Below are 26455 nucleotides of genomic sequence, written 5' to 3' on the forward strand. Positions count from 1 at the left end.
CTGAGCACACATGAAGGAAAATGATGACAAATGCAATGAAATAGATGAATAGCAAAATGTTATGTATTAAGGGTAAAAAAAAAAAAAAAAAAAAACATTTTATTTAAGATTCAAATGTAAACTTTTTTTTTTTTTTTTTTTTTTTTTTTTACAAAAGAGTACGATACAAAAACAATTACATTTTAATTGATGTACTTATTTACAACATGAAACTGGCATCAGTAGAGAGCCCTAGACATGACATGGAATTTTATTTTTATTTTTTGCTAAATTGTGGCCACAAAATACCAAAATGTGTATATCGTGCACACAAAATACTAATTTGTGGCAAAATACCAAAATATGTATTATATGCTCAAAAAATAATTTCTGGCAAAAACACTTATGATGTGCTCACAAAATACAAATTTGTGGCCACAAAATACAAAAATATGTATAACAAAATAGTCGTTTGTGGATTATTATCATTCCCAGAACAACTTGGATATCTGGGTGAGCAAATGGAGCGCACCTTCTGCAATACGCAACGTCCTGTTTCTTACCATTTATGTTCCATTCGCTTACCCAACCTGATATTAATATTAGTAATTAGTATTTTTGTGAGCAAATTACGCCTACTTTATTGTTTTGGTCCAGTTCGGCTGTGACGTGGAGGATGTCAGCGAGCGCCGTGGGCGCCGTCCAGCTCCTTCTCGCAGATGAAGGGGCGGAACATGTCGCAGGGGGCGTCGTACCAGCTGCGCAGCGCCACCCGCTCCAGCACGCGCGTCTTCACTATGTAGCCGCAGTCCTCATCGATGTGGTTGTTGGGCTCGCCTTCCTCCCAGAAGCTTCCGGACGGACGGACAGACACACACACACACATAAACACACAAAGTTGTTATTGCTTTTTGTTGTCTCTTTTCTCTCCCCTCCTCCAAGTACCAACGGGTATTGTGGTTACTTTTTGTACTTTTTCTCTGTCCTCTCTGATATTAGCAAGTGTTACTACTGTTGTTGTCTTTGCTCTCGCTTCTCTCTTTCTGTCCCCTCTCAATCACATGCCGTGCGCTGGTATTTCAAATAAATTCCAACACAGACTAATACTACACAAAAAATAAATAAAGAACGGACACTGTGGCTAGCATGGCTGACCTTTATGTTTTGGTGTTAATTAGAAGACTCAAGTGGTGGAGCGGACTTGCTGAGCAAACACAAACGTTGTTGTTTTTTTTTTTTTTTTTGCGCCCTGACCCGTTCTAGCCGCTGAACGCTACTGACCCGCCCACCAGCGGCGTCCCGTCCACCCACGTCCACCGGTCCTCCGTGTGGCCGTCGGTGATTCCGATCCAGTAGGCGTTCCAGTGGCCTCGCGGGAGTTGATCCCACAGGAACGTCTGAGCACGCACACACAAACATTGTCACGTCAAAAGTGACTTGAAATGTGGTCTAATTGTTATTGTAAATTCACAAAATTCTGGCTTTTTTTTCCACGATCCAAAAATTATATCATTTAAAATTAATTATTTTATGATTTAAAGTCAGCTTTTTTTCAGTCTCACGTTGATTTCCTCAATTTCTTCCATTTTATCTCATTGCAGTGCAGCGTCAGCTCTTCGGCTGTCACATGCAATTTCGTCACAAACTGCACTTTCTTGTTCCATATATAAATAATATTTTTATTTCATGATGTAAAGTCATCTTTTTTTTGCAGTCTCACATTCATTTCCTCAATTTCTTCCATTTTATCTAATTTCCCGAAATTGCAGTGCAGCGTCATCTCTCCAGCTGTCACATGCAATTTCGTCACAAACTGCACTTTCTTGTTCCATATACAAATAAGTAATTTAAAAATGGAATATATTAGCTCTTTAGGTCTTTGATTTTGGGTTTTCAAGCAACCCAAAATGTAAAGTAAAGCTCAAGAAATAGAGCAGAGCTGAGTTGATAAAGCATCGTGTCATCATTTTTAGTTTCAGGACGGCTCAAATTACAAGACAAGTTGACGCACACGCACGCGCACACACTCGCTGGTCAGACAGACGACGGCCGTACCTGCTCGTCGGCCGCGAGGATGACGGCCAGGTGAGCTCCTTTGCTCTCGCAGTAGGCCTGGCTCACCGGCCAGTTCCGGGACACCTCCGAGATGAAGTAGCAGCTGGAGTTGAAGAAGAGCCAATCTGGCGGGCACACCACGGGCGAGGTGGGCGAGGTGGCGGCACGGGGGCCTGCGGCTTGAACACATGCGCCATTGCTCGCTTTCAGTACACAAAAGTCAAATCTCAAAAGATTAGAATGAAATGTCTAGAATAAAGTATTTTCCGTATGTGTGTATTGGTGTTCCCCTGCTATATCGCAATTCACCTATTGCCGCTTCATTGCATTGCAGATTTGTTTTCATATTCATATCGCACATAATTCACCATATTGCGGGAGTTTCAGTGCATGCTGTCATCTTTTTGTGGTAAAATAAACAATTCCTAGCCGAAAAAAAATATATCAAATATTATTAAAACACATACTGCAAGGAATAAAATGCACAACCTCAATACCAGTGAAGTTGGGACGTTGTGTTAAATGATACAATACAATGATTTACAAAACATGTTCAACCTATATTTAATTGAACACACTACAAAGACAAAATATTGAATGTTCAAACTGATCAACTTGATTGTTTTTAGCAAATAATCATTAACTTAGAATTTGATGGCTGCAACACGTTCCAAAAAAGCTGGTACAGGGTCATGTTTACCGCTGTGTTACATCACCTTTTCTTTTAACAACATTCAATAAACGTTTGGGAACCGAGGACACTAATTGTTGAAGCTTTGTAGGTGGAATTCTTTCCCATTCTTGCTCGATGTACAGCTTCAGCTGTTCAACAGTCCGGGGTCTCCGTTGTCGTATTTTACGCTTCATAATGCGCCACACATTTTCAATGGGAGACAGGTTTGGACTGCAGGCCGGCCAGTCTAGTACCCGCACTCTTTTACTACGAAGCCACGCTGTTGTAACACGTGCAGAACGTGGTTTGGCATTGTCTTGCTGAAATAAGCAGGGGCGTCCGTGAAAAAGACGTTGCTTGGATGGCAGCATATGTTTCTCCAAAACCTGTACGTACCTTTCAGCATTAATGCTGCCATCACAGATCTGTAAGTTACCCATGCCATTGGCACAAACACAGCCCCATACCATCACAGATGCTGGCTTTTGAACTTTGCGTCCATAACAGTTCGGGTGGTTCTTTTCCTCTTTGGCCCGGAGGACACGACGTCCACAATTTCCCCCAAAAATTTGAAATGTGGACTCGTCGGACCACAGAACACTTTTCCACTTTGCATCGGTCCATCTTAGATGAGCTCGGGCCCAGAGAAGCCGGCGGCGTTTCTGGGTGTTGTTGATAAATGGCTTTTGCTTTCCACAGTAGAGTTTCAAGTTGCACTTATGGTTGTAGCGCCGCACTGTATTTACTGACATTGGTTTTCTGAAGTGTTCCTGAGCCCACGTGGTGATATCCTTTACACATTGATGTCGGTTTTTGATGCAGTGCCGCCTGAGGGATCGAAGGTCACGGGCATTCAATGTTGGTTTTCGGCCTTGTCGCTTACATGCAGTGATTTCTCCAGATTCTCTGAACCTTTATGATGATATTATGGACCATAGATGATGAAATCCCTAAATTCCTTGCAATTGTACGTTGAGGAACATTGTCCTTAAACTGTTCGACTATTTTCTCACGCGCTTGTTCACAAAGAGGTGAACCTCGCCCCATCTTTGCTTGTGAACGACTGAGCAATTCAGGGAAGCTCCTTTTATACCCAATCATGGCACCCAACTGTTCCCAATTAGCCTGTTCACCTGTGGGATGTTCCAAACAGGTGTTTGATGAGCATGCCTCAACTTTCTCAGTCTTTTTTGCCACCTGTCGCAGCTTTTTGGGAACGTGTCGCAGCCATAAAATTCGAAGTTAATGATTATTTGCTAAAAACAATCAAGTTTATCAGTTTGAACATTAAATATATTGTCTTTGTAGTGCATTCAATTATATATAGGTTGAACATGATTTACAAATCATTGTATTCTGTTTTTATTTATGTTTAACACAACGTCCCAACTTCATTGGAATTGGGGTTGTACATAGTGTACAATAGTACTGTAGATTACTGTATGTTTAAGTGTTTAAAGAGGATAGAAAGTGTTTATAAGAGTATGGTAGAGGTTACTAGGAGTGAGGGGAAGATTAATAAGAGTCTGGCGAGGTAAAAATATGTATAATCCAAACGATATGCGGTCGCTACTTCAGGGATTTCACCTATTGTGTGAGCCCCCCTCAATAAATGAGGGGGGCTCACTTATTTCCTGTATGAGGTTCACTTTTGAAATTGTACGACAATATTGAAAACAACCACTTCCCCCTTTTGGGAAAAGTGTGCGTGCTGCAACACAAAGCACAAAATTTGACCCTTTGAGCTGGAAAAATGAAGGCGTTGCAACACTCGCATCCCATCCCTCGTGTGTGCGACGCCACTGGGGAAAAAATGTGGGTGTTGAAGGCTTCCACTTAGAAAAGCGTGGGTGTTGAACGCATCGCAAAGTTACCCCAATAGAGATGCGACAGTGCGGGGCCACCCTACCTGCCAGGGTGGTCCTGGCATCAAGTTTCTTCTGCAGATCGTCCTTTTCCCGCCGCAGCTGGCTGATGACGGCGTTCAGGGCGTCCACGTCGGCCGTCTGCATCTGCGCCTCCGCTGCGGCGCCTCCTGCTGCTTTGTTCTTGTCTGTGCACGTGAGCGCAACACTTTTATTATTATTATTATTATTGTGGCGCTCAGACGTCTTTTTTTTTTTTTTTTTTTTTACGTTTTCAGTTTGTACTTACAGTGCGCGGTGACGGCGATGATGGCGACGAGCAGGACGCCGCACAACGTCGCCAGGCAGATGGAGGCCATGCGATACGGGCCGGTCACTTTGATCGTGGGTCTCATTGCAGGGTCTGAGGGGGACAGGCGTCTCTCAGACTGGACGCCTGACATGAGGCAAAACACTTCATTGACACCCGAAAGCTATCCACCCATTTTCTATAGGGGGCGCAGTCAATCCCGGGTGACTTTGACTTTGAGTTCACCCTGGACTGGTCAATGTCAGGGCACATGCAGACAAATAACAGACTGGTCGCTATTCAATGTTGGAATGGTAGGGGAGGGCCGCTACGTTTAATTTTACTACTTTCCTAAAAGCTAAGAGCACCAAAAAAAAGTTAACTTTGTTTCGCTCTCTTTTTTTTTTTTATGATTTTTTTTTTTACCTCCCGGCATGTGGACATCTGGACGTGGGTCCAACTCTTCATCGTCCTCAATCAGTTTGCTGAACATCCTGTCGGAACCGCACTCCGGCCCGCCGATTGGCATCTTTGCTAGAACAGACGTTGAACAAAATAAAAGTAAGACGTTTTTTAAAAAAAAAAATAAAATAAAATAAAATAAAAAAAACGTTTGAGAGGTCTGAAGAGTTGAAATGAGTGAAGCGCGTTTTGGTTGATGCGCAGACTTGAAACGAGTCGCAGAAAGCACTGACGTAAGGTCACTCTTTCTATAACTTGCTTTTCCGGTCCGCCTCGTCAAAATAAAAGTTATCACGCTCAAGCTATGGCTTAGTCAAGTCGTGTTTCGTCATGACTAAGACAGTGAACTCTCACATTTGTAAACGTGACTCATCGTGCCTATTCCACTAAAAAAAAAAAAAAAGTGTCAAACGATCAGGTTTATATGCTTATGATGGCACTTCGCTCTTATTTTGAAGGCTCCACTATGTATTTTCCGCTCTTATGTACGCTGTCAAAAAACGGAATTTACGGGAACTCGAGGATCCCTTTGGGACAGGACGGCATGTTGAACGAGTCATGTCGACACATGTCAACAACAACAAAATTATTACATTTAGCTGCTCATTTAACGAGCACAAAAAAAGGTTTGGCTTTCTGCTGCGAAAGCTCAGCTAAGTTGATGTGTGCTAACCTCTTCCAGTCAATTGTCAACAACAATTTACATGGAGGAACTGCTGTATGGGCCAAAAATAACAGTTACCACTCACACGCTGACACAAAACTCTCACAAAAAAACCTCCTACACACAACTCACAGGACCAAAGCACTCTCACACACACTAAATAAACTCATACGCTTGCTAAAAAAACATAACTTTCAGCAATCATTTTTTTTTTTTACAGTACCCACCCAAAAAAAAAAAAAAACACACACACACCCAAAAACAGCTTACATGCACACACCCCCAAAAAAACAACCTCTCACGAAAAAAAAAAAAAAAAGTTCCACACACAAAACTCTCACAGTTAACTCACATGCCGAAAAAAATCCCACACAAAACCAAAAAACTCACACACACACCCTAAACAAGCTCAGCAAATAAACTCTTACACCCAGAAAGTCACATGCACAGACACACACCAAAAAAACTTCACATTCACACACTTCCCAAACTGCCTTCACACACAACTCTCAATACACAAGGAGTAAACGTTTTGAAAGATAAACCTGTTTTTAGGGGAAGAAAATATTTTTCAGGATGTTTTCTTGTTGAACAAAATCTAATTTTATCTCCTTTAACAATAATTTTCTATGAACTCATTAAGAAGACTGACGTGACATCTGTCTTCAGGGAGGTGGTTACCCCCTGAAGGCTGACAACCTGCTGGTCACACCACCGACTTCTACTCCATCAAGCCCCTCCTCTCCTGGCACGATGATCTCGGCGTACAACTTCAGGCCGTGCATGTCACCATAGCAACGCCCGACCATCTGATTCCACTCCTGGAGGCGCTCAAAATGTCGATCCTGTCACTTGTGTTACACTACACGTATGAGGTGAAAATAAGTGGAGTCATCACATGGAGTCAACTTTTGGATGTGATTTCATATATTAGTGGCCCTACAATGGAGCCCTGATGGACACTCAACTTATTTGTGGAAAACGAAGTATCTCATTGTCTATTGTAGAGGTGCAACATTTAATCACCTAATTGACAACTCAATGATTATCAAATTAAATTGTTTCTATAGTAAAATAAACAAAACAAAAAAAGAACATTATATACCTTTTCGGTAAACACTTTTGACTAATTAATGTGGGTATGTTATTCACACACAAAAAATAAAATGAAATAAAAATTCCTACATTTGTGAGGTTTCTTCTGACTATGTATTTTGATTTGCAGAAATTACATAGTGGCCGCGTCACAAACAGACACACATTTTTTTTCTTCATGTGTTTATTTACTGTTATGGTGTCAGGTAATAAGTCACGCACCTACAAGTTCCATCCAAAGGGGATCGGGTGGTCGTCTTGGCCAACAAACGTGAACCTCTGGACAAAGTCAAACGTTCTTCCGGACACTAATTCAACAGCGGGTGGGGGCGAGAGCTGGGGCGTTTATGTTGGGCGCTCCCTTGGGCGGGTGACGTACTGCCACCACAGAGGCGGCAGGTCGCCCTCCGTGCGGGCCGGGGGGAGGGCTTCCGACTTGGGCCCATCGGCCGGAGTCTCGGCCTGCAGCTGAGCCACCTGGAAAGTCACAGAAGGGTAAATTCCATATGCTTATTGGCTCTGGGCCGGGTTCACATCAGTCGGACTGCATAGGGAAACAATCCCCCCCCCCCCAAAATAACAACATCATCAAATAATATAACATTAGAAGTCCACTTCCCCGTGGATTCATTTCAGTTGTATGCCAGAATCAGAATAATCTTTATTAAAGAAATTTATCTCCAGTCGTTGGGGCCATTCTACTACTATTAAAATGATACAATCACAGTTTTGTGGAATTTTGTGCCAGCCAGCGTTACGTGTTCTCACGGAGGTCGTGACACGAAAGCGGGAGATTGCACGCACCTCTTTATCCCAGCTGAGCGCCCTCAGCTTCTTCCACTGCTCCCTCTTGGCGAAGTAGTCGGGGTACATGGCCTTCTCGGACGGGTGCCAATGATCCAGGACCCACTCGGGCGTCTGCCAGCATAACACACAAACATTCAAAAACATTCCGCTGTTTATTGGTCACAACTAGCTACCATACGCCCAATCAACCCATTTAGTAACATTGAGAGACCTTGTTGACTTTTTTTGCATCAAAATAAGACTTGAGCAAACATCTGCTATTACTTTGGAAAACAATGATCAACATTTTGATCATTAAGTTAATTAAAAATTGTCATGTTAAATTAAATAAAGGGAGAAATTGAAAAATTTTTTTTTTTATTCCATTCATTGACTTATTGAAAAAATAACTGATCAATCAATTATGAAAATAATGGTTAGCCGCAGCCCTAGTCCTGACCTTGTAGCATTCGTAGCGCTCGTAGGAAGTTCCGCCGGGGGAGTCGGGGAAGATGTAGGGCTGCGGATGCTGCTTGTCCCAGAACTCCTCCTCTCCCGCTTTCAGCAGCATGGTGGCCTTCATCATGTCCTTCTCGTTCTTGTTCTCGTCGAAGCGGGCGCGCAGCAGGCACGCGTAGAAGCGGTACTTGTCACTTAAGCCGCACGCACACAACCGCAACGTTAGCTCGAGATCGATATTGCGTTTCATCAATCGTGTTATTATGGGTTGCTGCACTATACAGGCAAGTCTGAATTGTACGCGTCGCTGCTCCGTGTGTGTTAAAGTAGTGGTTGTTGGAAGGTTTGGAATTACGGCGATGTCAATGCTAATTTCCATTAGCCCGTCTATGGCATTTCACATTATACGCTGGCATTACGGCTTTTGTTAAACAAAATGATATGGTTTGTTTAACGCTTTTCGGTGTTTAAATACATTAGTCTCTCATTTACTGCGGGGGTTTCGTTCCAGAACACCCTTGCAATAGCTGAAATCAATGAAGTAGCAACCAAGTATGTATGGCATCTTTGATATGCGTTCAGTGGTGACTTCTGTGTGAGCTATGGGACTCACAGCTATTTAAGAGAGCCAAACATTAGAGATTGGGACACACCGTGCCAAGGAACGAGAAGCGGTTCACGTGATGGAGTATGTGCTTTGTTTAGAGCTCTCAAAATAAGATATCACACATTATAGACCTGCAAGTAGCGAAATATGCCACTACCATAATTCAAAAGCCTCTTTCATTCCAATTCCTTTTTTTTTTTCAATTTGGTTTTAGAGTTATGAGCTCTTTTTTATTTTTTAAATTTTTTTATTTAAATGAGGGGTATTTCTTCTGTGCAACTACAACTCACAGACCTGGCTAGCCGTTAGCTTAGCCGACAACCAAAGCGTCCTGCCGCCGCCACAACGGACAAAATGTCTCTCTTACCGAAAGATACACCACGACTCGATGTGTCTAAGGGATTTCTTGTAGAGTCGCAGCACTTTCTGCTGGTGACTGAGGTACGCGGAGGCCATTCTCCTCCTTCTCCTTCTCCGCTCTGTTTGACTCGGCGGTCTCCTTTCTCTTCCTTTCGTGTCACCTTCGACTCCAGCGCCGCGCAAAGCATGCTGGGACTTGGTGGCGTCACGCATTTACACCGTAATCCTTCAAACAAACGCGCACATGCCCAGCGTTGATTTGCCTTTGTCTGTGCATTTTTACTTCCTACTCATTGTATTTAATTTGATTTCTCGATAATTTTATATATATATAATGCGTATCACTCTGTAAGCACTACTTAGAATGGTATTATTACTAGTTTTTGAAGAATCTATTTAAACACAGTAATAAAGTATTTGGATTTGGTTACCTTTTATCTTTTTTTTTTTTTGGCGTCCTGATTTATGATTTTATATCATATACTAGTGAGCTTTACCATGAACTCAATGTTGTACAGAGAAGTGTTTTGCTATAAAACAAGGGCCATTTTGGTCGCTCTTCCGGTAAAATCAGCTCCTCTTTTGGACGATTTACGGTAATCCCACATGACAGCCCGGATGAAGGCCGCATGTGTGTTTTTCACAAGCAGGACTCTCTCAACTATGGCCCGGCACAAATTCATCGGTAAGACACACGTTTATCCCCACTTTATACGTCAAAATTATAATGATCATGATTGTGTTTTAAGTCATTAAAGTGCCCTGGGTGGTTTGCCTACGAGGCTCCTGAAGGTAGCGTCCGCTACATGTCAACATGATTTAAAAACACCCTGGCTTGTTTGAAATGATTGAGCAAAGGCACAAACACTATTGAACATGAGAAAAAAAAAATGAAACCAAAACTACTATACTGAAATAATGATGGATTAATCCAGTGTTTCTCACACTTTTTACACCAAGTAACTAACACAAAAAAACATTTTGAAGTACCATCATGACCCTCATTAAATTACAGTAGCATAGTAGTAAGTGTTCATCAAAAACAAGTCTGAGGTTTAATTCCTAAAACGTTAATATAATTGTAAGCCACTGTAACTGTATGCAGTTTGAACTATACCGATAAGTGAAATTGGATAAGGACTCACACATTACAGTGGTTGGGAGTCACTGGTGTAGACACTATGGCTGTGCTGATAATAATAACAATAATAATACACCGAGTATTATATTTTCCTGTAATTTTGTGACCAAATGTCAGACATTGGTGTGAACCTGACCGACCCCGTGTTCCGAGGGCTCTACAGAGGCAAGCAGAAGCACCAAGGTGAGCGCCTCCCTCCTTGACTTCTAGCGCCATCGTCCCCACTTTTTGCCTGACGCCGCCGCCCGCCTGTGTGCGCCCGTTCCCTTAGACGACTTCCATCACGTCATCGACAGAGCTGTCGACGCGGGCGTTGAAAAGGTGACATTTTGGTGACACGCGCACATACGGAAGGGCCGGTCGAGGCCGACGTCCGGCCGTCGTTCGTCGTGAATTTTTGTGCTATTTTAAAAATATATATATTTTTTTATTATTTTGAAAATCGACAATCGATTCAAATCAGGAATCAAAACGTGCCTCTTTAAACAATCTTATTCACTGTAATTGGTTATAATGACTTTAATTCTATTGACATACATGTATTTAACTTTTGTCCGAAGACGCCAACATAAAAAACAAAACAACATTTTTTTTTTAGCAAGTTCAGTTTTATACCCGCATTTATGCTCGTTAGCGCGGCATACACAGGAAGTCCGCTGACCTGTTTTCCGGGTTTGCTCACAAGGTGGATTGCTAATGAAATGAAATGAAGTAAATGTGTTGTGGCTTGTCTGCAGTTCGTGATCACAGGCGGAAGCCTGGAGGACAGCGAGGAGGGCGTCAAACTGGCCCGCAGCAGAGGTAACCGCGACAACAACTTCCTGGGCATTTTGGGGTGTTTTATTGTGTTTGCTCGATGCGCAGACGGGTTCTACTGCACGGTGGGCTGCCACCCGACCCGGTGCGGCCAATTCGAGGAGGGCGACGGCGCCTCGGAGTATCTGGCCCGGCTGCAGCGTCTGGCGGCGGCCAACCGAGCGAAAGTGGTCGCCGTCGGAGAGTGCGGACTAGGCCGGTTGACGTCGACGAGATCTTCGAGAGACATTTTTCAGCAATGACTTGAATTGCGTTTGTCGTCTTTATAGATTTTGACAGGCTGGAATTTTGCCCCAAAGAGACACAACTCAAGTAAGTGGAGGTCTGGCCGTCATTTCAAGTCACACGGAACACGACACAAAAACGTCTTTGGCATCTTCGTTTATGTGGTCTTTGTCTTTGGCGTGTTTATTTGTCACCGTTTTTGACATGTTCTTCGTCATGTGTCGCAGATACTTCGAGATGCAGTTTGATCTGGCAGAAGAGACCAAGCTTCCCATGTTCCTGCACTGCCGCAACTCCCATCAGGACTTTGTGGGTGAGTCACAAGGTCTGGTCTGGTCTGCTCGTGTATCACAGAATCTGCCGGTCTTCTTCTGTGCTTTCAGACGTCATGAGGAGGAATCGAGACAGATGCGCGGGAGGCGTCGTGAGTCGAATGTTTCTATGAATGGGATGTTTCTTCTGTGCGGTCAAACCTTTGGATTTTCACCTTGAAATCCTTTCCTCAGGTCCACTCGTTCGACGGGACCGCGGAGGAGGCCGCCGCCCTCGTCGAGTTGGACCTCTACATCGGGATCAACGGCTGGTGATTCTTGAACTGCAGCTCGAGCTCTTCCTTTTAGAAGAGACATGGGCTGCAAAATGGTTTTGTAATGAATTTGTTCAATATTTATTTGCCTTGTCGTCCACTGGCGAGCTTGTCCATTGGGGTATACGGAAGCATCCGCGCATAGTCCCAAAGACCACCTCCTGCTAACGCGACCTTCCCTTCCAGTTCCCTGAAAAGCGAGGCCAACATCGAAGCCATGAAGCGCATTCCCACCGACAGACTGATGATCGAAACGGGTGAGTTGTCTCGAGCGGATGCCGTTGCGGACGTCTTGGGTTGACGTGTCCCTCCGGCCGCCAGATGCTCCCTGGTGCGGCGTCAAGAGCACGCACGCCAGCTTCAAGTATGTCAAGACCACCTTTCCCACCAAGAAGAAATGGGAGGCGGGGAACTGTCTGAAGGACAGGAACGAGCCCTGTCACATCATGTGAGTACAAGGCAGACCGAAGTCGCCAAATTTAGTTAAAACTTATGAAAGACTTGACTTAGACTTGATCTAGGGCTCGCCAGACTGGCCAACAGTTAGCCAGTTAACAGCCAGCCACTAAACTGAGCTCCCGACAGCCAACTCTACGCTCTCATTGGCTGACTCCCATGTGATTCACCAGGCTAGGCCCCGCCTTTTAAAGCCACACACGTTCAAAGTCACAGATAGTACAGTGGAGACGAAGAGGATGGCGACCCCATGTGGAGAAAAAAAATATCTGCACAGCACATGCATCTGTTGCAATAGTATTGTTGTTCAATAATGCATTTTTTTTTTTTTATCTGATTCATAAACGATTAGATAATAGCTATTGTAATCGATTCAAAAGATTTTCGATAGCTGCAGCCGTAATGTCAAGCCACCGGTATGCTATGCTATTATGTGGAGTGCAGGGGCCACCTCATGGACGGGACCTCCCAAAATGACTGCATTTGGATTCACGAATGACATTTTTGATCGACTTCAGAAAAAAAGAGAATGGTAACGCACAAGATTTGCAGTGAAAGACGAGACACAGCAACTATGACAGCTAACTTCATGCGTCACGATATAATTCGCATAGACAGACCAGTGATTTTTGTCTACGTGACACTTGCTTGAAATTTCGAGAGGACTCAACTCCACCTGCTCGATTTTTGTCACCGTAGCTTGGGACTTGCTCAAAAGTTGAAAGTTAAGACTTGAGATTTGCACATTTGTAACCGCGTCCCACCTCTGGTAGGACAGTCGCACGGGCAGCTTCCAGACAGGCAGCTCGGATTTGACCCGTTTGCTTGCCTCACGCAGACAAGTTCTGGAGGCGATGGCTGCAGCGAGGGAGGAGGACCCGCTGGAGCTGTCCAGCAGCATCTACCACAACACCAACAGAGTCTTCTTCTCATCCGCTGGATGATTTTGAGCCTGAGATGAACACAATGCAACAGCATGGACCCGTTTGTTGACCGCTTTAAATATAGACGTGTTGCAGAAATGGTTCAATAAATGATTGTATTTTCACCATATTTTACATATACTGTAGCACATTGACTTATTTGCTCTGCGAATGAGCGTTGTATAACTCGACTTACTCGTATCTGAAATTGTGAGTCGTGGGATTCAGGTGGTGTTTGCTGCCGCCCTCTAGTGGCAGTGTATCGGAAGCTCGCTTTTACCTACACTTTGGGGAGTTTGCATGTTCTCCCCATGCTTGTGTGAGTTTTCTCTGGGTACTGCAGCTTATCCTACATTCCCAAAAACTGTTCGGCTACTGGAAGACCCTATATTGTCCATAGGTGTGAATGTGAATGACTCTCACCCAAAGTGAGCTAGGATAGGCTAGTTTCTGCGCAATCCTAATGTGGATGGATGTAACATATGAAATGGATACATAGCTATAAATAAAATTCATGCTAATTTGATTGATTACAATAATTGGCAATTATTCTTAAAACGTTTTGCGTTTACCTGATCTCTGAATGACCTGCCCATCTGCTGCTTAAAAAACAAACCAAGAAAAAACCAAATGTGGCCCCAAAAGGCCTCAAAGATCAACACAGGCAGACAAGCGGGTTTAAAGAAATGCGTTTATAGAAGCTGTCAGTGTGAGTAATTGCAAAATAAATCCCAAAATAAGATTGTTTTCGACATTTATCTTCCTGGAACTGCAGTCAGACAATCAGTTGTCCTAGGACAGGGTGACGCCGATCCCGAAGCCAAACACGGCACACAGCGTCATGGCCAGAGGGAGTGAGATTCCCCAGCAGGTGTCCCGCAGCTTTCTCCTGGCGGACGCCCACGGGATGGCCTTGGGGGGCCCGGCGTTGGCGCCGGTGTGCTCCGCCACCACCTTCATTCTGTCCGACAGCGTGCACAGGTTGCTGCGGACCTCCTCCCACTCCTGGCGCAAGGTCGCCATGCCCTGCGCTTCCTGGCGGAGCCTCTTGGACTCCTGGCGGACAACCTTCATGTCCCTTTGCACCGTGTTGAGCAATTCTTGGCGGAGAGCCTCGATGTCCCTCTGGGTCTGCTCGCGGATCTCCTGGCGTAGGGCCTCCATGTCCAGGGGGTTGAGGCCCAAGGCTTTCTGCACTTCCTGGCGAAGGGTCCTGGCCTCTTGGCGGGCGGTCTTGGCGTCTCGATGCGTTTGCCCCACAGCGTTCTGCACTTCCTGGCGGAGGGTCTCGACGTCTCTCTGGCTTTGGGTGGCCACCTCCTGGATTGCCTGGCGGAGGATCTCCATCTCTGACGCGTTCTCCAGGTTGGAGGCTTCCATGCTTCTTTTCGGTCTGAAGGCGTAGTTGAATTAGCCGAGCGCACTGTTGGAAAGTTGGAGCGTGTTTTCCCAGCTCTGGAGCGTCTCTTTCCGACAGCTCCGCAAAGAACGCCAACAACCTTTTTTCGTGTCGCGTGACTAAAGTCTACACAGATGATGAGCGACTGTGTGATGTCGTATCAAAGACACGCCCATCGATGTTGTCATGGCAATCACAGCTCTGGCTACCCGTGCTAATTGCTCATTACCAAATTTACCGTGATGGACTCATTTCCTTTTGTGCACTCATCTGTTTGCGACTAGTTGACGTCACACACAATGTTTTTAAGTGCACGGATATTTTTTTTTTGTTAACCCACGGACAACATGGTGCGATTGTCAGTTTCCCAAGGGTGCATAGTTAATGCTTTGCTTCAGTGTGTCACAGTATATGCTGGGATTCATTGTTCCCGCATTAAACTGTTGCTCCCCCACCACCGAAACACAATGATGGATTGTCTTGGTCTCTTCGGACCACACGACATCGTTCCGGTAATCCATGTCCTTAATCTGCATTTCAGAAAGAGCGCAAAAAAAAATGTGTGGAAAAAGCTGGCTATTACTGTAAAACCTCAATGGCACGCTCACTTGTCATCACTGAAAATATGAACAATAACGTTCCCAAAAAAGTGATGGCGCCTTTGTTTAGGCCTGCGCTGGCGTGCTTGTGCCGCCAGATGGCGCCCTTACGCGCATTCGAAATCTAGGTTAAAAGTGTGCGCGCACGGCGAGGGGGAGCATCTGCGCGCACGCACGCATCCACGCACGCGCGCGCACCCAGGGAGGACGCCACCTCCCTCCCGCCAGACAACAGAGGAAGAGAAGAACGACAAGACGCTGAAAGAGGAGAAGAAGAAGAAGCTGAGCGAGCATGAAGAAGAGCAACCACGCAGGACCGGTAGGAACACGCACACGCGCACCCTGTGCTACGCTCGTGCACGGCCACTACACGTTCATCCGTCCATCATCAACATCAAACATCCATTCATAAGTTCGCACCTTCATCTCTCATCCATCCTTCATCATCGCCTGCTTCTGTGGATGCGCTCCCTGGCCACTTCATTAGGTACGCCATCAAATAGGAGTTCATTAATAATGCCATTTAATTAAAGCAACAACAAAAAAAAGGTTCATTAACGTGCTGCAGTGCATCACAAGTGTTCCAAATATGACCCTTTTTGTGTAGCTGCTGATCAGATTATGAGAAACATCTCTGTGACGTGGTAGAAGCATAATTATCAACAATATTACCAATGTAGAGGAAGTCATTCCATGGTGTACCTAATAAATTGACCGGTGAGAGTAATAGATTACAGCGGTAGTGCATCAAGCTGTTTTTTGTTACATAATGCAAGTAGGTCACTCACTTAAGTCGCACCGCCTGCGGGCAAACGCTGCCGCTGCCCTCCAGCAGGGGGCGCAAAACACCGACACACCTCACGTTTACCTGTTAGCTCGTGGCTAACATGCCACGATAGCTAGCACACGCGATCATGTTCAGATCCGTGTGCGTTTGTGCGTTTTGTCCCCCAGGGCCCTCAGGACCCGGCCCACCTGGGCCCGCCGCAGCCGGACAAGTTTGGCTGGCTGAGGAAGTTCTGCGGACGCGGGATCTTCAGGGAACTTTGGAGGAGTCGCTACGTGGTCCTCAGAGGAGAACACTTGTTCATATCGGACAAGGAGGTCGGAACAACGCGCATCGTGCATACTTCTGTTTTCCCCACTCGCATGCACACTGAAATGCGTGCACACACGCAAATGCACACGACACGCTCACAAAAAGTACACACGCGCACACATTCACGTACACATGCACACACGCGTGAACACACAAATACACACACACCCAAATCTAAACTCAAATACACATCCTCTCATATGGACACACACACACACACATACTGTACACACACAAATTCACACTCGCACACACACACACTCACATACACCCGTGCACTAACATGCTCACACACCTAACCCTAACATACACTCAAATCCAAACACACACTCATACTTGCACACACTTATATACAAATGCATACAAACACACACACACACGAATGCAGAGACATTCACGTTCAAACACACGCATAGTCACATCCAAATACACACACACACACACACACACACACGCACGCTCCCGTACAAACCCAAATTCGCAGGCTGCTGGCTGAGCAGTCAACACGTGCGACTGAATCAAAGATCATGTGACACGACTGAGCCTGCAGCTCATACACACCAACACGCGCGCACACGCGCGCTAATGCACGCTGACGAGCATTCATTCTCACGCAGACACGCAAATACACACTGATGCCCACACAAATGCACGTTTACACAAACGCAGTCATTTTCGAGCTTCCCTTTGCGCTGTAGCTACGTTTGCGTCATCTCCACGACATCATCTGTTGGCCGATTGCTTAGGGTAGAATGACGAATATTAGTGCCGTACTGATGATCCAAGAGTGGCATTATTATGAATCCCATTCGCTGTTAACGATGTCACGTTCTTGTAAGTAGCTAACTCCCAATGAAAGGCACGTTAAAGGTTGTGCGTTTGTGTTTGTGTGTGGCGCCAATGTCATGTTGGTCACATATCGACACGCTTATTGACTCTTTTGTACCCGCCGCCTTCTTACGCAACAGGGACCGCAGCTGAATGGCGGCGCAGTGTGCATGGTTCCGCACCTAGTCGTCGTTTGACAAATCAGGAGTGGCATGAAAGCGTTTCAGTCGTGTGTGAGCATTTCGGTAATGTGTGAGAGTGTTTTAGCAAAGAATTTAGTAGCGTGTGAAAGCATTTCAATGTAGTATGTGAGCAAAACAAATAAAAAATAAAAATCAGTAATGTGTGTGAGAAACTTTCAGTAACCCGTGAGCAAAATAATCAGTAGTGTGAGAGCATTTTAGTAGTGTGTAACAGCATGCCAGTAGTGTGTGAGGGGGAAAAAAACAGCAGTGGTGTGAGAGTGTTTCAGTAGTGTTTGAGAGCCTTCCGTAGTGCGTGTAAGAGAGCGTTTCAGAAGTGAGTGAGAGCGTTTCCGTGTCGTCTGGAAGCTGTGACGTCTCTCCACTTTTCCTTCTCAGGTGAGGGACGAGCGCAAGGCTCAGGAAGTTTTGGACCTGGCCGACTACGAGCGCTCCGAAGAACTGAGGAAGGCCAAGAGTCGCAGCAAGAAGAACCACAGCCGCTTCACGCTCATAAGATGCCGACGGCCCGGGAACGCAGTCAGTTCAACCTGTCATTCCCGTCATCAATGTATATGGATTTTCATATATTGGACAGAGATCATTCCTGAAAATCACTACATAGTGATTAGGGAGTCGGGAATGGATGGATGATTCCGAACGCAGTAATCATCCATTCTCGACTCCCTAATCACTACAAAGGGATTTTTGGATCGTGGACTAAAACGGTGGACTCTAGGGTTGAATCGATTAATCGAGTACTCCCTCATCAGTCTATAGGGATTATATACCATGGGGATCATTTCAGGATAAGAGGTGTTTTGGGATGACAACGGCTTGAAGGTGAGGAATCATTTCGGGACTGGGAAAAATTTCAAGATCTGGGATCATTTGGAGTGTTTCGGGATGCAAGAAGTTTTTGGGATGATCTCAGCATAGTTTCGGGAAATAGGTAGTTTTTCCCCACAATGTGGATCGTTTCGGGAATTAGTTTCAGGATATTGGAAATTTTCAGGAAGTAGGCGTTTATGGCTATGGCTGTTTGCGGATCATTTGTCAGGCTCGTTTCAGGAAGTAGACCGTTTTGGGATGGAGATAATTTCAGGTTATGGGATGTTTTGAGGAACATTTGAGGATGTTGGTACAGTGTTCAGGATGTGTTCCAGTTTTGGGATGATGTCACTGTGAGGATTTGGGCCACTTTGTGTGTTTTGTTTCATTCCGGTGCTTCCAAAATGCAGCAGCGGGAATCTTTGGCCATGTTTTAGTGTTCACTGGTGTCCTCTGAGAGATTTACTTCGTCCCCGCCTTACACTCGCTGCGTCCTCATTGGTGGATTTGCTGTGGGATCCCTCTGGCGAGCGGTGGGCGGGATTTAACGCCACCACTGACTCTGCCACGGGCGCTCTGATTGGCTGAGCCCAGGGATTTTTATTTTGTTTCCCCCCTGTAAAAAGATTTAATCCACAGAATCCCATTAGTGTGTCACAGGACGAGTCAGAGCGGAATAATCTGACGGTGTTAGCACAGAGCCTCACCACCACCACCATCATCATCATCACGATGATGTCATCGCCCATCAAAGACGCATAACACAACGTGACATCACTTCCCGTGAGAGCGTGACGGACACGAGCGTCCGAACAAACAGGACACCATCATCATCGCGGCCGTGTCGTTCGCCCTCTTTCAGGTTCCCAACCTTCTCTTCCTGGCCGTCAGTCCCGAGGAGAAAGAGTCGTGGATCAGCGCTCTAAATGCCGCCATCGTCAAGGCCAAGAACAGAGTTTTGGACCAGGTGACCACATCAACACACATGGCCAAATATCAAATTTCCTCCGGTCGGCATGTCCGCAAAAACATCTCCCTCATGTCCCGAAAACTACACATCCAGATGTCCTCATCGCCACGTTTAAATGTCCTAATGACCACACATCCTTTTTGTCTCCATCAAAATCGGAATCAGAATCATCTTTACTGACCAAGTATGTTATAAACACACAAGGAATTTGTCTCGCGTAACTGGAGCCACTCTAGTACTACAGCAAAGAAGCCACGAATACAAAATATACATTTAGGACATACACATAAGTACAGGGAGTTATGAAGCAATGTAAGGTGACCAATAGTGCGGTCATACTGATCAACAGTAGTTAGGTAAATAACGCAGAGTGAAAAGTTGGAAAGTTGTTCTTGAACAGCAAAGTAGACATACTCAAACGTGATTATAATTCATGCTAAAATACGCTTTGGTATTAAAAAAAAAAAAAAAAAAGTGGTAGCAGTAAGAACTGAAAATCATGCCAGTAAAATATGAGCTAGGCATTATAATAAAGCAGTTCTGCAGAGTAAAATCAGTAATACCAAGTTAGTAAATAGTAAAATGTCAGACCATGGTGATCGAAATCTCTCCACGAAAAAAATGTAACTTGGTGATTCGAAGGTGATTTTATTCGATGAAAAGCCTAACGAAAGTCATTTCCTGGAAAAGGATCAATCAGAACATGTGGAAATTGACCTTCAGTATGTTCTTGTGCACAGGTGATCATGGAGGGGGACGTGTTGGTGCATCCCACCAGAGATCGTGCCAAGATCCCGCAAGGACGCCGTCTTCCCACCCGTGGACACCTCATGACCGTGGTACGGTGCCCTCAAGTGGTCAGGCGCGTCTGATGTCTTCTCACTCATCTTCTGTTGGATATTCAGGCCTCCTCATCCTGTCACGGCATGCTGACCCTCGACCTGGTGGCCGAGGAGGAAGGTTTCTCCTCGGAATGCGACGCCACCTCCTGGGAGAACGTGTTCCGCGCGGGCTCCTACGGGCAGGTGGCGGCGGCCGAAGGAGGCGGACGTCAGCGCTCGGGGACGGACGTGTCCAGACTACGGGTCCGAACCAAAGAACCCAAAGTGAAGACGGGAAGTCTTCCCCGAGGAAGTGAGCGATCCTGGGGGAAATATTCCCACCTGGAAGCCTCCAATGTGCACAAGAGCCAGCAGCTACAGGTGAGGAAAAAAACCACGCCGTGGACGGACTCTTTATTTGAGCACATCTTCTTTCAGGTCCTCCACAACCATTCCAGAACTCCTCAGCCCGGGAAGAGGACCAGCATCGCGGGTCGGAGTCGATGCGCCTCCATGGATGAAGTCCTCTCCTCCAGGTCGACACAAAAGCTGTGTTGGGAATCACTCTCTATCCCTAGATATAACATTCCCATTTAGTGATTAGGGTGTATTCGATTGATCTTTTCAGCCCTAGAGTAAACTCTAGAGTCCACTATATAAAAACGCTATGTAGTGATTAGGGAGTAGGGAATGATGAATGATTCCGAACGCAGCGACTGCGTTCACTCATTCCCTAACGGGTTTTTAGTGGAACTAGCTACAGTCGGTGGTGTTCTCATCTTTAACAGGCCGGCCATGATTCGCTCGGAGTTGCGTTCGGCTCTCGGCCGACGGCCCGCGGACGAGGAGGGTGGGGCCTCGGTGCAGCCCGTGGGTCAACTGCAGAGTCTCATCGCGCAGAAGATGCAACGAGCGCAGGAACTGCTGGAGGAAATACGATTGCAGGTGAACACGCCCCTGCATTGCGCCTTAGCATTAGTCAGGCGTGTCTGACTAGCTCTGCTAAGTAATTGTGCTGACGGGACTTATCGACTAGTCTTACTGACTAACCTTGTCAACTAGTCCTGCTGACTAGCCCAGTAGACTAGCATGGTTGACTAGATCTGCTGACTACTCCTGTTGACTACCTTTGTCAACTAGTCCTGCTGACTATAGTACTTCTGTTGACTAGCCCTGCTTAGTAGTCCTACTGACTAACATGGTTGTCTAGACCTGCTCACTACTGTTGACTACCCTTGTCAAGTAGTCCTGTTGACTAGCCTTGCTGAGTAGTCGTGCTGACTAACCTTGTTGACTAGTCTTGATTACTCCTGTTGACTAGTGCTAATGATTACCCTTGTAGATTAGCCCTGCTGACTACCCATGTTGACTAGCCCGGCTGGCCCCACTAGGTGCTCTTGATTGGTCCTTCGTCTGTTCCTGAGTCGTCGTCCAGTTGACTAGTCCGGCTGATGTTTTTTTTTTTTTTGTAATCCTGTTGACTAGTCAATGACTGGGTCTTGACAAATACCTGACCTGTTCTTGCCATGTCCTTGACCAGTACTTGGCTAGTCTGGTCTCTTTGACCAGGTGTAGGACTATTGAAGACTGTGTGTTGACCAGTGGAGTGCTACCGACCAGTCAAGACTAAGGTAAAGTGTTGATGCTGTGACAGGAGCTGCAGAAGGCCAAAGCGGAGCGAGAGAGAGGAGGAAGCTCAACATTTGGGAAGGGGGTGGAGTCTCCACATCTTCATCACCTCAGGGGCGGAGACTCGCCTCAATCCAGGTGTGATACAGACACACCTGAATCCTTGTGACTCCATGTGACTGTACTTGTGTCCACGTGATTCCATATGACTCCATTGGATTTCACCTGACACAATCTGACTCCATGTGACTCCTCCTGACTCTATGTGACTCAATTTGATTCCATCTGATGCCATCTGACTCCATGTGAATCCACCTGACTCAATATAACACCAAGTAACTCCATCTGACTCCACATGAATCCATGTGACTCCCTGTGACTCCAAAGTTTGGAGACTGAATGTGAACTTGTGTATTTGTGTGTGATCAGGTCATCCTCGTCTCCTCGTAGCCGTGGCGGCGACTCTCCTGGCCGCCGACGAAAGGACTCTCCGCGGCTGAGAGGTCGTGAATCTCCACGTTCCAAAGCCCGCAAGAATCGCTCCCGGGATGTCGATTCTCCTCGGTCCCGAGGCTCTCGCTCGCCCGCTCGTACCAGTGACCTTCCTTGTCTGACCGACTCGCCGCGCAACAAAACTTGCGACTGCACCTTAGAGGCGTCCAATCCACTGGAATCTCTACTACTCTCCCTCGACCCGGACAGCAGCACCGTGGATTTGCCGGCAGAATCCTCATCGTCGCTCCACAGTGGCGACGATTCGTCCTGTGCCAATCACAACAAATCCAAGAGCCTTCCCGAGTCGCCGGACACCGGTCAGAACAAAACGCCTCAAAAAACGGCAAAGGAAGAGGAGGAGCTCCAGAAGCGGCGTGCGGAGGCTGAGCGCCTCCTGGTGGAGGCCATGTGTTCCTGGCAGGAGGCGCAGGAAGTGCTGCAGGAGGTGAAGGAGCTGCAGAGCCACACGCTGCGACGCCAGCGCAGGAGGACCTACGAGAAGATGACGCCAACCACGCCCACCTCGCCCATCGCACCAACCTCGCCTGAGGCCACAGGAGACGTCGACACGGGCGACGTGGCGACATCGCCCGAGGACGAGTCTGAGTCGCCTTGATCCATACTTTTCCTTCTCAGGAATTTTCCACTTTGATTCCGCTTTGCAGGGCATGTGTGCTCTTCAACCAGCACAACATTTGACTCTATGTGGTTACATTTGACACCATTACGTCATGTGACTGCATGCAACTGCACTTGACTCCGTCTGACTCCAGGTGGCTAATTTGACTCCATACTACTCCATTTGACTCGTCTGAGTCCGTGTGATTCATTTGACGACTCCAAGTGACTCCACCGTACTCCATTTGAGTTTACGTGACTCCATTTCACTCCGTGTGACTCGACATTATTCCACCTGCCTCAACACGGCAACGTCATCCAGGGATGAGTGAGTCACCTTACTCTCGACTCTTCCTCCTCAGGAATTTTCCACTTTTCTTCCACTTGGGAGGGCATGTTTACTCTTTAAACAGCACGGATATTACCAGCAGAAGAAGGAAAAAAGTGTCATCAGTCTGATGACTCGCTGCTTGCTGCACTTTTCAACTATGACGACTTTTTTTTTTCCAAGCCAGCTTTTCTAGCGGAAAACAAGGAAGTGTTTCTGCCTGTGGCTTCCTGTGAAGTCTCACGTTTGTTGGAGCATGAGCTTGTCACGAGCGTCTTAGACGTGACACAACCAGCATTAATAAGCAACAAAATGACTTCTTATTACATTCAATTGGTTGGTTTGTATGAAACTTTCTGGGTGGACTTTTTCAAGTCACTGAGCAGATTTTTTTTTTATGCTATTCCAATGATGTCATCAGCAATAATGTACTCATCAGCAATGATGTCATCAAAAACTTTCAAACTTGAACTTTAGCCGGAATTCTCATGGAAATTTTTAAAAGTCCATTCAACGGCAATATATAAAGTAACAAAAAGACTTTTTTTTAAAATAAAAAAAAATAAAGCACAAAAACAGAGGTGCCTCGAAGTACAAGCTATCATTCAGATGATTATTATATTTTTTTGCTCTGACTTGGGAAAGCAAACTTGAGATACGAGTGCTGTCTGGTGGAAGTGAACTCGACTCACTTCACAACGCGCGGCAGTGGGGCATACTGAAAAATCAGAAATGACGCTTAAAGCTATTTAATGCCACTCCCACTTCAAGGTTACTGTCACTAAACATAAAATATAACATTTATCTTATATATATATTTAAAAAAAAATTTAAAAAAAAGACATGCTAGATCAATGCTAACAAGCAATGCAAAACACCTTTGAAATGCTAATGATAGCATTGGTAGTGGTGATTTTAGAAGCATCGGCTATTTGAACACAACACAACACATTTTGACTGAAAATATAACATTTCTCACAGGCATACATTTATCCTCGACAAAAATATGACGAATATTGTAGTATCCTTTCCGAGTCACCTCAAGTAGTTTGTTCTTTGTGTCTGCATGATATTATACAGTGCTGCCTCCCGGTGGCCAATGCGGGCACACCGGGAGGAGCAGCACAAGTAATTGAATTGCAGCATGAAATCACGAAATCAGTTCTATTCATTTCAGTGGGGAAAGATAATTAAGATAAGAGTACGGTCAGAGATCGAATTAAACTTGTATCTCAAGGCACCACTGCAAGTCATTTTATTTAAAAAAAAAATAGGTTATCTTTATAAAAAAATGTTTTTTTGAAATGTTCATTGCACAGCATTCTTTAACTTTTAAATGTTATTGTGTTATTCGTTGTGTTCATTTGGGATGAAATTTTACCTTTTCAGTGATGCTACTTTTTTTTTTATTGATATCGTCATGAATATAATTGAGTGTAAAAATAGTAATTACATGTTTTTAGTTCATTTTAATCTGACACATAATTTTCTGTCACTGAAAAGCACAAACACACACAGAGTACACTTTGTGTACCTGCCTGACTATTATGGGATGTCAGAAAGGCCAGCTACACTGTCTTGCAGTCACACGACCTTTGACAGGACGTGAAAAAAATAAAAATTAAAAATCTGCTCACGGGCGCACATACTTCTGTTTGTTCTCTTTGAAAATCTTTTACTTCCTGTCGGGAGCGCACGCAAAATAAAAGTCATCGAACCAAACGAGGTGACATTGTTAACACACACACAAGTGCATGACCTAAAATAAATGATTTCATCCAACGGCAGCAACGTTTACTCTCGTAAGACACACGTACACACACTCGACACGCACAGGTCAGTGAGCTGTGATAAAGAGCAGCGCAGCAGATGTAGGGCAGACGAGCAACATCGCTCCATTACACCGCCAACACACCGTGTGCGTGTCATTACACATTCATGTATGCACATTTCTTTATGGCTAATATGCAGCCGTGCGTGCGTGTTGCCGCCTTAAAGGAGAATTCATGTCATCACCTCGTTCACGACACCGTCCTCGTCGCCGTCCTCTTCCTCCCCGTCAATCACAGCAGGTGTCAACCGTCTTGTCGTCTTGATCGTCCGACGAACGGCAGCTGAAGAAAAGGCACAAAAGTTCAAGTTGGCCTCGTTGTGTGACCACAACAACAACAACAACAAGCTAATTCTCAGGGGATTAGGGTTTCAAATTAGGGTGTGAAGGTAGGGTTTCGAGCCAGTGTTAGGGTTCCAAATTAAATCTTTAAATAAGGATTAGGGTTTCAACTTGAGAATCGAAGGCAGTCTTGGGGTTTTAAACCCATGTTGGGGTTTAAAACTACATTTTTGTTGCAAGCCAATTTTAGGTTTTCGAGTTAGGGTTACGTGCCTTGGTTAAGCCTTGAAATGATGTTTTGGGAGAGAATAACAAAACCATCATCTTTTACAGTGTTAGCGTGCGTGCTAACGAGGTTGTTCGGTGACATAAAACACAAAAGTTTCAATAATTTAGGATTGTGTGTCATCATCATCATCATCATCACTCGCATATATTATTTACGCACACGCAAACACACTCAGCCGAGAACAAGTAACACTGACCTCTCACGTGTGTGTTTATGTGTGTGTTGTTTCATTCTGACTCAAAGCCCCGCAGCATGTGTCCTCAACGTCAACCCCCCTCTTTCCCTCTTTTCGTCTTTTTTTCCCCTCGTTTTCTTTCCGCGTGTTAGCCGGCTAGCAACAGAGCTAAAAATACTTCCTGTTTAGCAGCACACAGCACACAGTGACGTCATCACACAGCTGCGAGCTCGCGGTGATGTCGTCAACACCACCGTGAGCGTTACGTGTGCGCGCGCGTATGTGTATGAGTTATAAAAATAACACAGGAACCAAAACCTTTTCGGTCAGAGAACATATTTTAATATATATCTATACACAAACACGCGCGGGCAGTCACACACACATACAATCATAATGATGATGGTAAATAAAAATAAAAAAACAATCGCAGCCAAAGTGACAATGGCCTCATCTGCCTCTTCTGTTTTGAGAAGATGACGTGATTTAATGGATAACAGAAAGCACGTTTATTGAATAATAAATGACCTCAAATCTGTTCGTGTGCTGCTGCAGAACGACGAGGTCGCCATCTGCTGGACAAAAGGTGCACAACGCTTTGAATCATTGCACGGTGTTACAGGACAGGTACTACTGTA

At 45.4% G+C, this 26455-nt stretch overlaps 5 protein-coding genes across 15 annotated transcripts; 2 read left to right on the plus strand and 3 right to left on the minus strand.

The window, feature by feature from the left end:
• Positions 1-141: 141 nt before the first annotated feature.
• Positions 142-6661, minus strand: LOC133471537 (C-type lectin domain family 4 member E-like). 3 transcript variants are annotated; one of them, XM_061761168.1, is made up of 7 exons: positions 6640-6661; positions 5288-5395; positions 4862-4975; positions 4617-4760; positions 2035-2213; positions 1261-1376; positions 142-830 (listed from the first exon to the last, which is right to left on the minus strand). In XM_061761168.1, exons 1-7 carry the CDS (start codon positions 6644-6646, stop codon positions 659-661), a joined length of 840 nt encoding a protein of 279 aa, XP_061617152.1. In that variant the 5' UTR covers positions 6647-6661; the 3' UTR covers positions 142-658. The 3 variants fall into 3 exon arrangements, with proteins under 3 accessions (XP_061617152.1, XP_061617151.1, XP_061617153.1); XM_061761167.1 differs by having other exon boundaries at positions 4862-5008; XM_061761169.1 differs by lacking the exon at positions 6640-6661 and having other exon boundaries at positions 143-830; positions 5288-5545.
• A 583-nt stretch (positions 6662-7244) lies between these two features.
• On the minus strand, positions 7245-9483 carry ndufb9 (NADH:ubiquinone oxidoreductase subunit B9). Its single transcript, XM_061761170.1, has 4 exons — positions 9302-9483; positions 8329-8521; positions 7887-8000; positions 7245-7559 (listed from the first exon to the last, which is right to left on the minus strand). The coding sequence occupies exons 1-4, from the start codon at positions 9388-9390 to the stop codon at positions 7428-7430; spliced, it is 528 nt and encodes a 175-aa protein (XP_061617154.1). The 5' UTR covers positions 9391-9483; the 3' UTR covers positions 7245-7427.
• Positions 9484-9522: 39 nt separating this feature from the next.
• tatdn1 (TatD DNase domain containing 1) lies at positions 9523-13576 on the plus strand. Of its 6 annotated transcripts, XM_061761162.1 has the most exons (12): positions 9528-9979; positions 10553-10618; positions 10707-10756; positions 11173-11236; positions 11300-11446; positions 11521-11563; positions 11704-11789; positions 11860-11900; positions 11983-12059; positions 12249-12319; positions 12384-12510; positions 13357-13576. In XM_061761162.1, the coding sequence occupies exons 1-12, from the start codon at positions 9901-9903 to the stop codon at positions 13460-13462; spliced, it is 957 nt and encodes a 318-aa protein (XP_061617146.1). In that variant the 5' UTR covers positions 9528-9900; the 3' UTR covers positions 13463-13576. The 6 variants fall into 6 exon arrangements, with proteins under 6 accessions (XP_061617147.1, XP_061617143.1, XP_061617145.1 ...); XM_061761161.1 differs by having other exon boundaries at positions 9526-9979; positions 11173-11446; XM_061761160.1 differs by having other exon boundaries at positions 9526-9979; positions 11704-11900.
• On the minus strand, positions 13560-26041 carry LOC133471539 (ribonuclease Y-like). 2 transcript variants are annotated; one of them, XM_061761171.1, is made up of 3 exons: positions 25839-26041; positions 25257-25354; positions 13560-14834 (listed from the first exon to the last, which is right to left on the minus strand). In XM_061761171.1, exon 3 carries the CDS (start codon positions 14819-14821, stop codon positions 14234-14236), a length of 588 nt encoding a protein of 195 aa, XP_061617155.1. In that variant the 5' UTR covers positions 14822-14834; positions 25257-25354; positions 25839-26041; the 3' UTR covers positions 13560-14233. The 2 variants fall into 2 exon arrangements, with proteins under 2 accessions (XP_061617155.1, XP_061617156.1); XM_061761172.1 differs by having other exon boundaries at positions 13560-14864.
• Positions 15593-24962, plus strand: plekho1a (pleckstrin homology domain containing, family O member 1a). 3 transcript variants are annotated; one of them, XM_061761157.1, is made up of 10 exons: positions 15593-15758; positions 16394-16543; positions 17948-18088; positions 19242-19346; positions 20090-20188; positions 20255-20551; positions 20609-20706; positions 20959-21115; positions 21825-21937; positions 22229-24962. In XM_061761157.1, exons 1-10 carry the CDS (start codon positions 15732-15734, stop codon positions 22908-22910), a joined length of 1869 nt encoding a protein of 622 aa, XP_061617141.1. In that variant the 5' UTR covers positions 15593-15731; the 3' UTR covers positions 22911-24962. The 3 variants fall into 3 exon arrangements, with proteins under 3 accessions (XP_061617141.1, XP_061617140.1, XP_061617142.1); XM_061761156.1 differs by having other exon boundaries at positions 20255-20706; XM_061761158.1 differs by lacking the exons at positions 15593-15758; positions 16394-16543 and having other exon boundaries at positions 17330-19162; positions 20255-20706.
• Positions 26042-26455: the final 414 nt, after the last annotated feature.

Source organism: Phyllopteryx taeniolatus, chromosome 21, assembly GCF_024500385.1.
Source record: "Phyllopteryx taeniolatus isolate TA_2022b chromosome 21, UOR_Ptae_1.2, whole genome shotgun sequence".
Lineage (NCBI taxonomy): Eukaryota > Metazoa > Chordata > Actinopteri > Syngnathiformes > Syngnathidae > Phyllopteryx > Phyllopteryx taeniolatus.

Coding starts and splice junctions, on each gene's coding strand:
- LOC133471537 (XM_061761167.1), bottom strand. Junction 2,214..4,616: donor TGCCAGGACCACCCTGGCAG/GTAGGGTGGCCC, acceptor CATGTGTTCAAG/CCGCAGGCCCCCGTGCCGCC. Junction 831..1,260: donor GGGACGCCGCTGGTGGGCGG/GTCAGTAGCGTT, acceptor TCCGTCCGGAAG/CTTCTGGGAGGAAGGCGAGC.
- ndufb9 (XM_061761170.1), bottom strand. CDS start 9,390: ATGGCCTCCGCGTACCTCAGTCACCAGCAGAAAGTGCTGCGACTCTAC. Junction 8,522..9,301: donor GAGTCGTGGTGTATCTTTCG/GTAAGAGAGACA, acceptor GTGCGGCTTAAG/TGACAAGTACCGCTTCTACG. Junction 8,001..8,328: donor AGCGCTACGAATGCTACAAG/GTCAGGACTAGG, acceptor TTATGCTGGCAG/ACGCCCGAGTGGGTCCTGGA.
- tatdn1 (XM_061761159.1), top strand. CDS start 9,901: ATGACAGCCCGGATGAAGGCCGCATGTGTGTTTTTCACAAGCAGGACT. Junction 12,320..12,383: donor CAGACTGATGATCGAAACGG/GTGAGTTGTCTC, acceptor TCCGGCCGCCAG/ATGCTCCCTGGTGCGGCGTC. Junction 12,511..13,356: donor AACGAGCCCTGTCACATCAT/GTGAGTACAAGG, acceptor TGCCTCACGCAG/ACAAGTTCTGGAGGCGATGG.
- LOC133471539 (XM_061761171.1), bottom strand. CDS start 14,821: ATGGAAGCCTCCAACCTGGAGAACGCGTCAGAGATGGAGATCCTCCGC.
- plekho1a (XM_061761156.1), top strand. CDS start 15,732: ATGAAGAAGAGCAACCACGCAGGACCG. Junction 20,707..20,958: donor GATGAAGTCCTCTCCTCCAG/GTCGACACAAAA, acceptor CATCTTTAACAG/GCCGGCCATGATTCGCTCGG. Junction 21,116..21,824: donor TGGAGGAAATACGATTGCAG/GTGAACACGCCC, acceptor ATGCTGTGACAG/GAGCTGCAGAAGGCCAAAGC.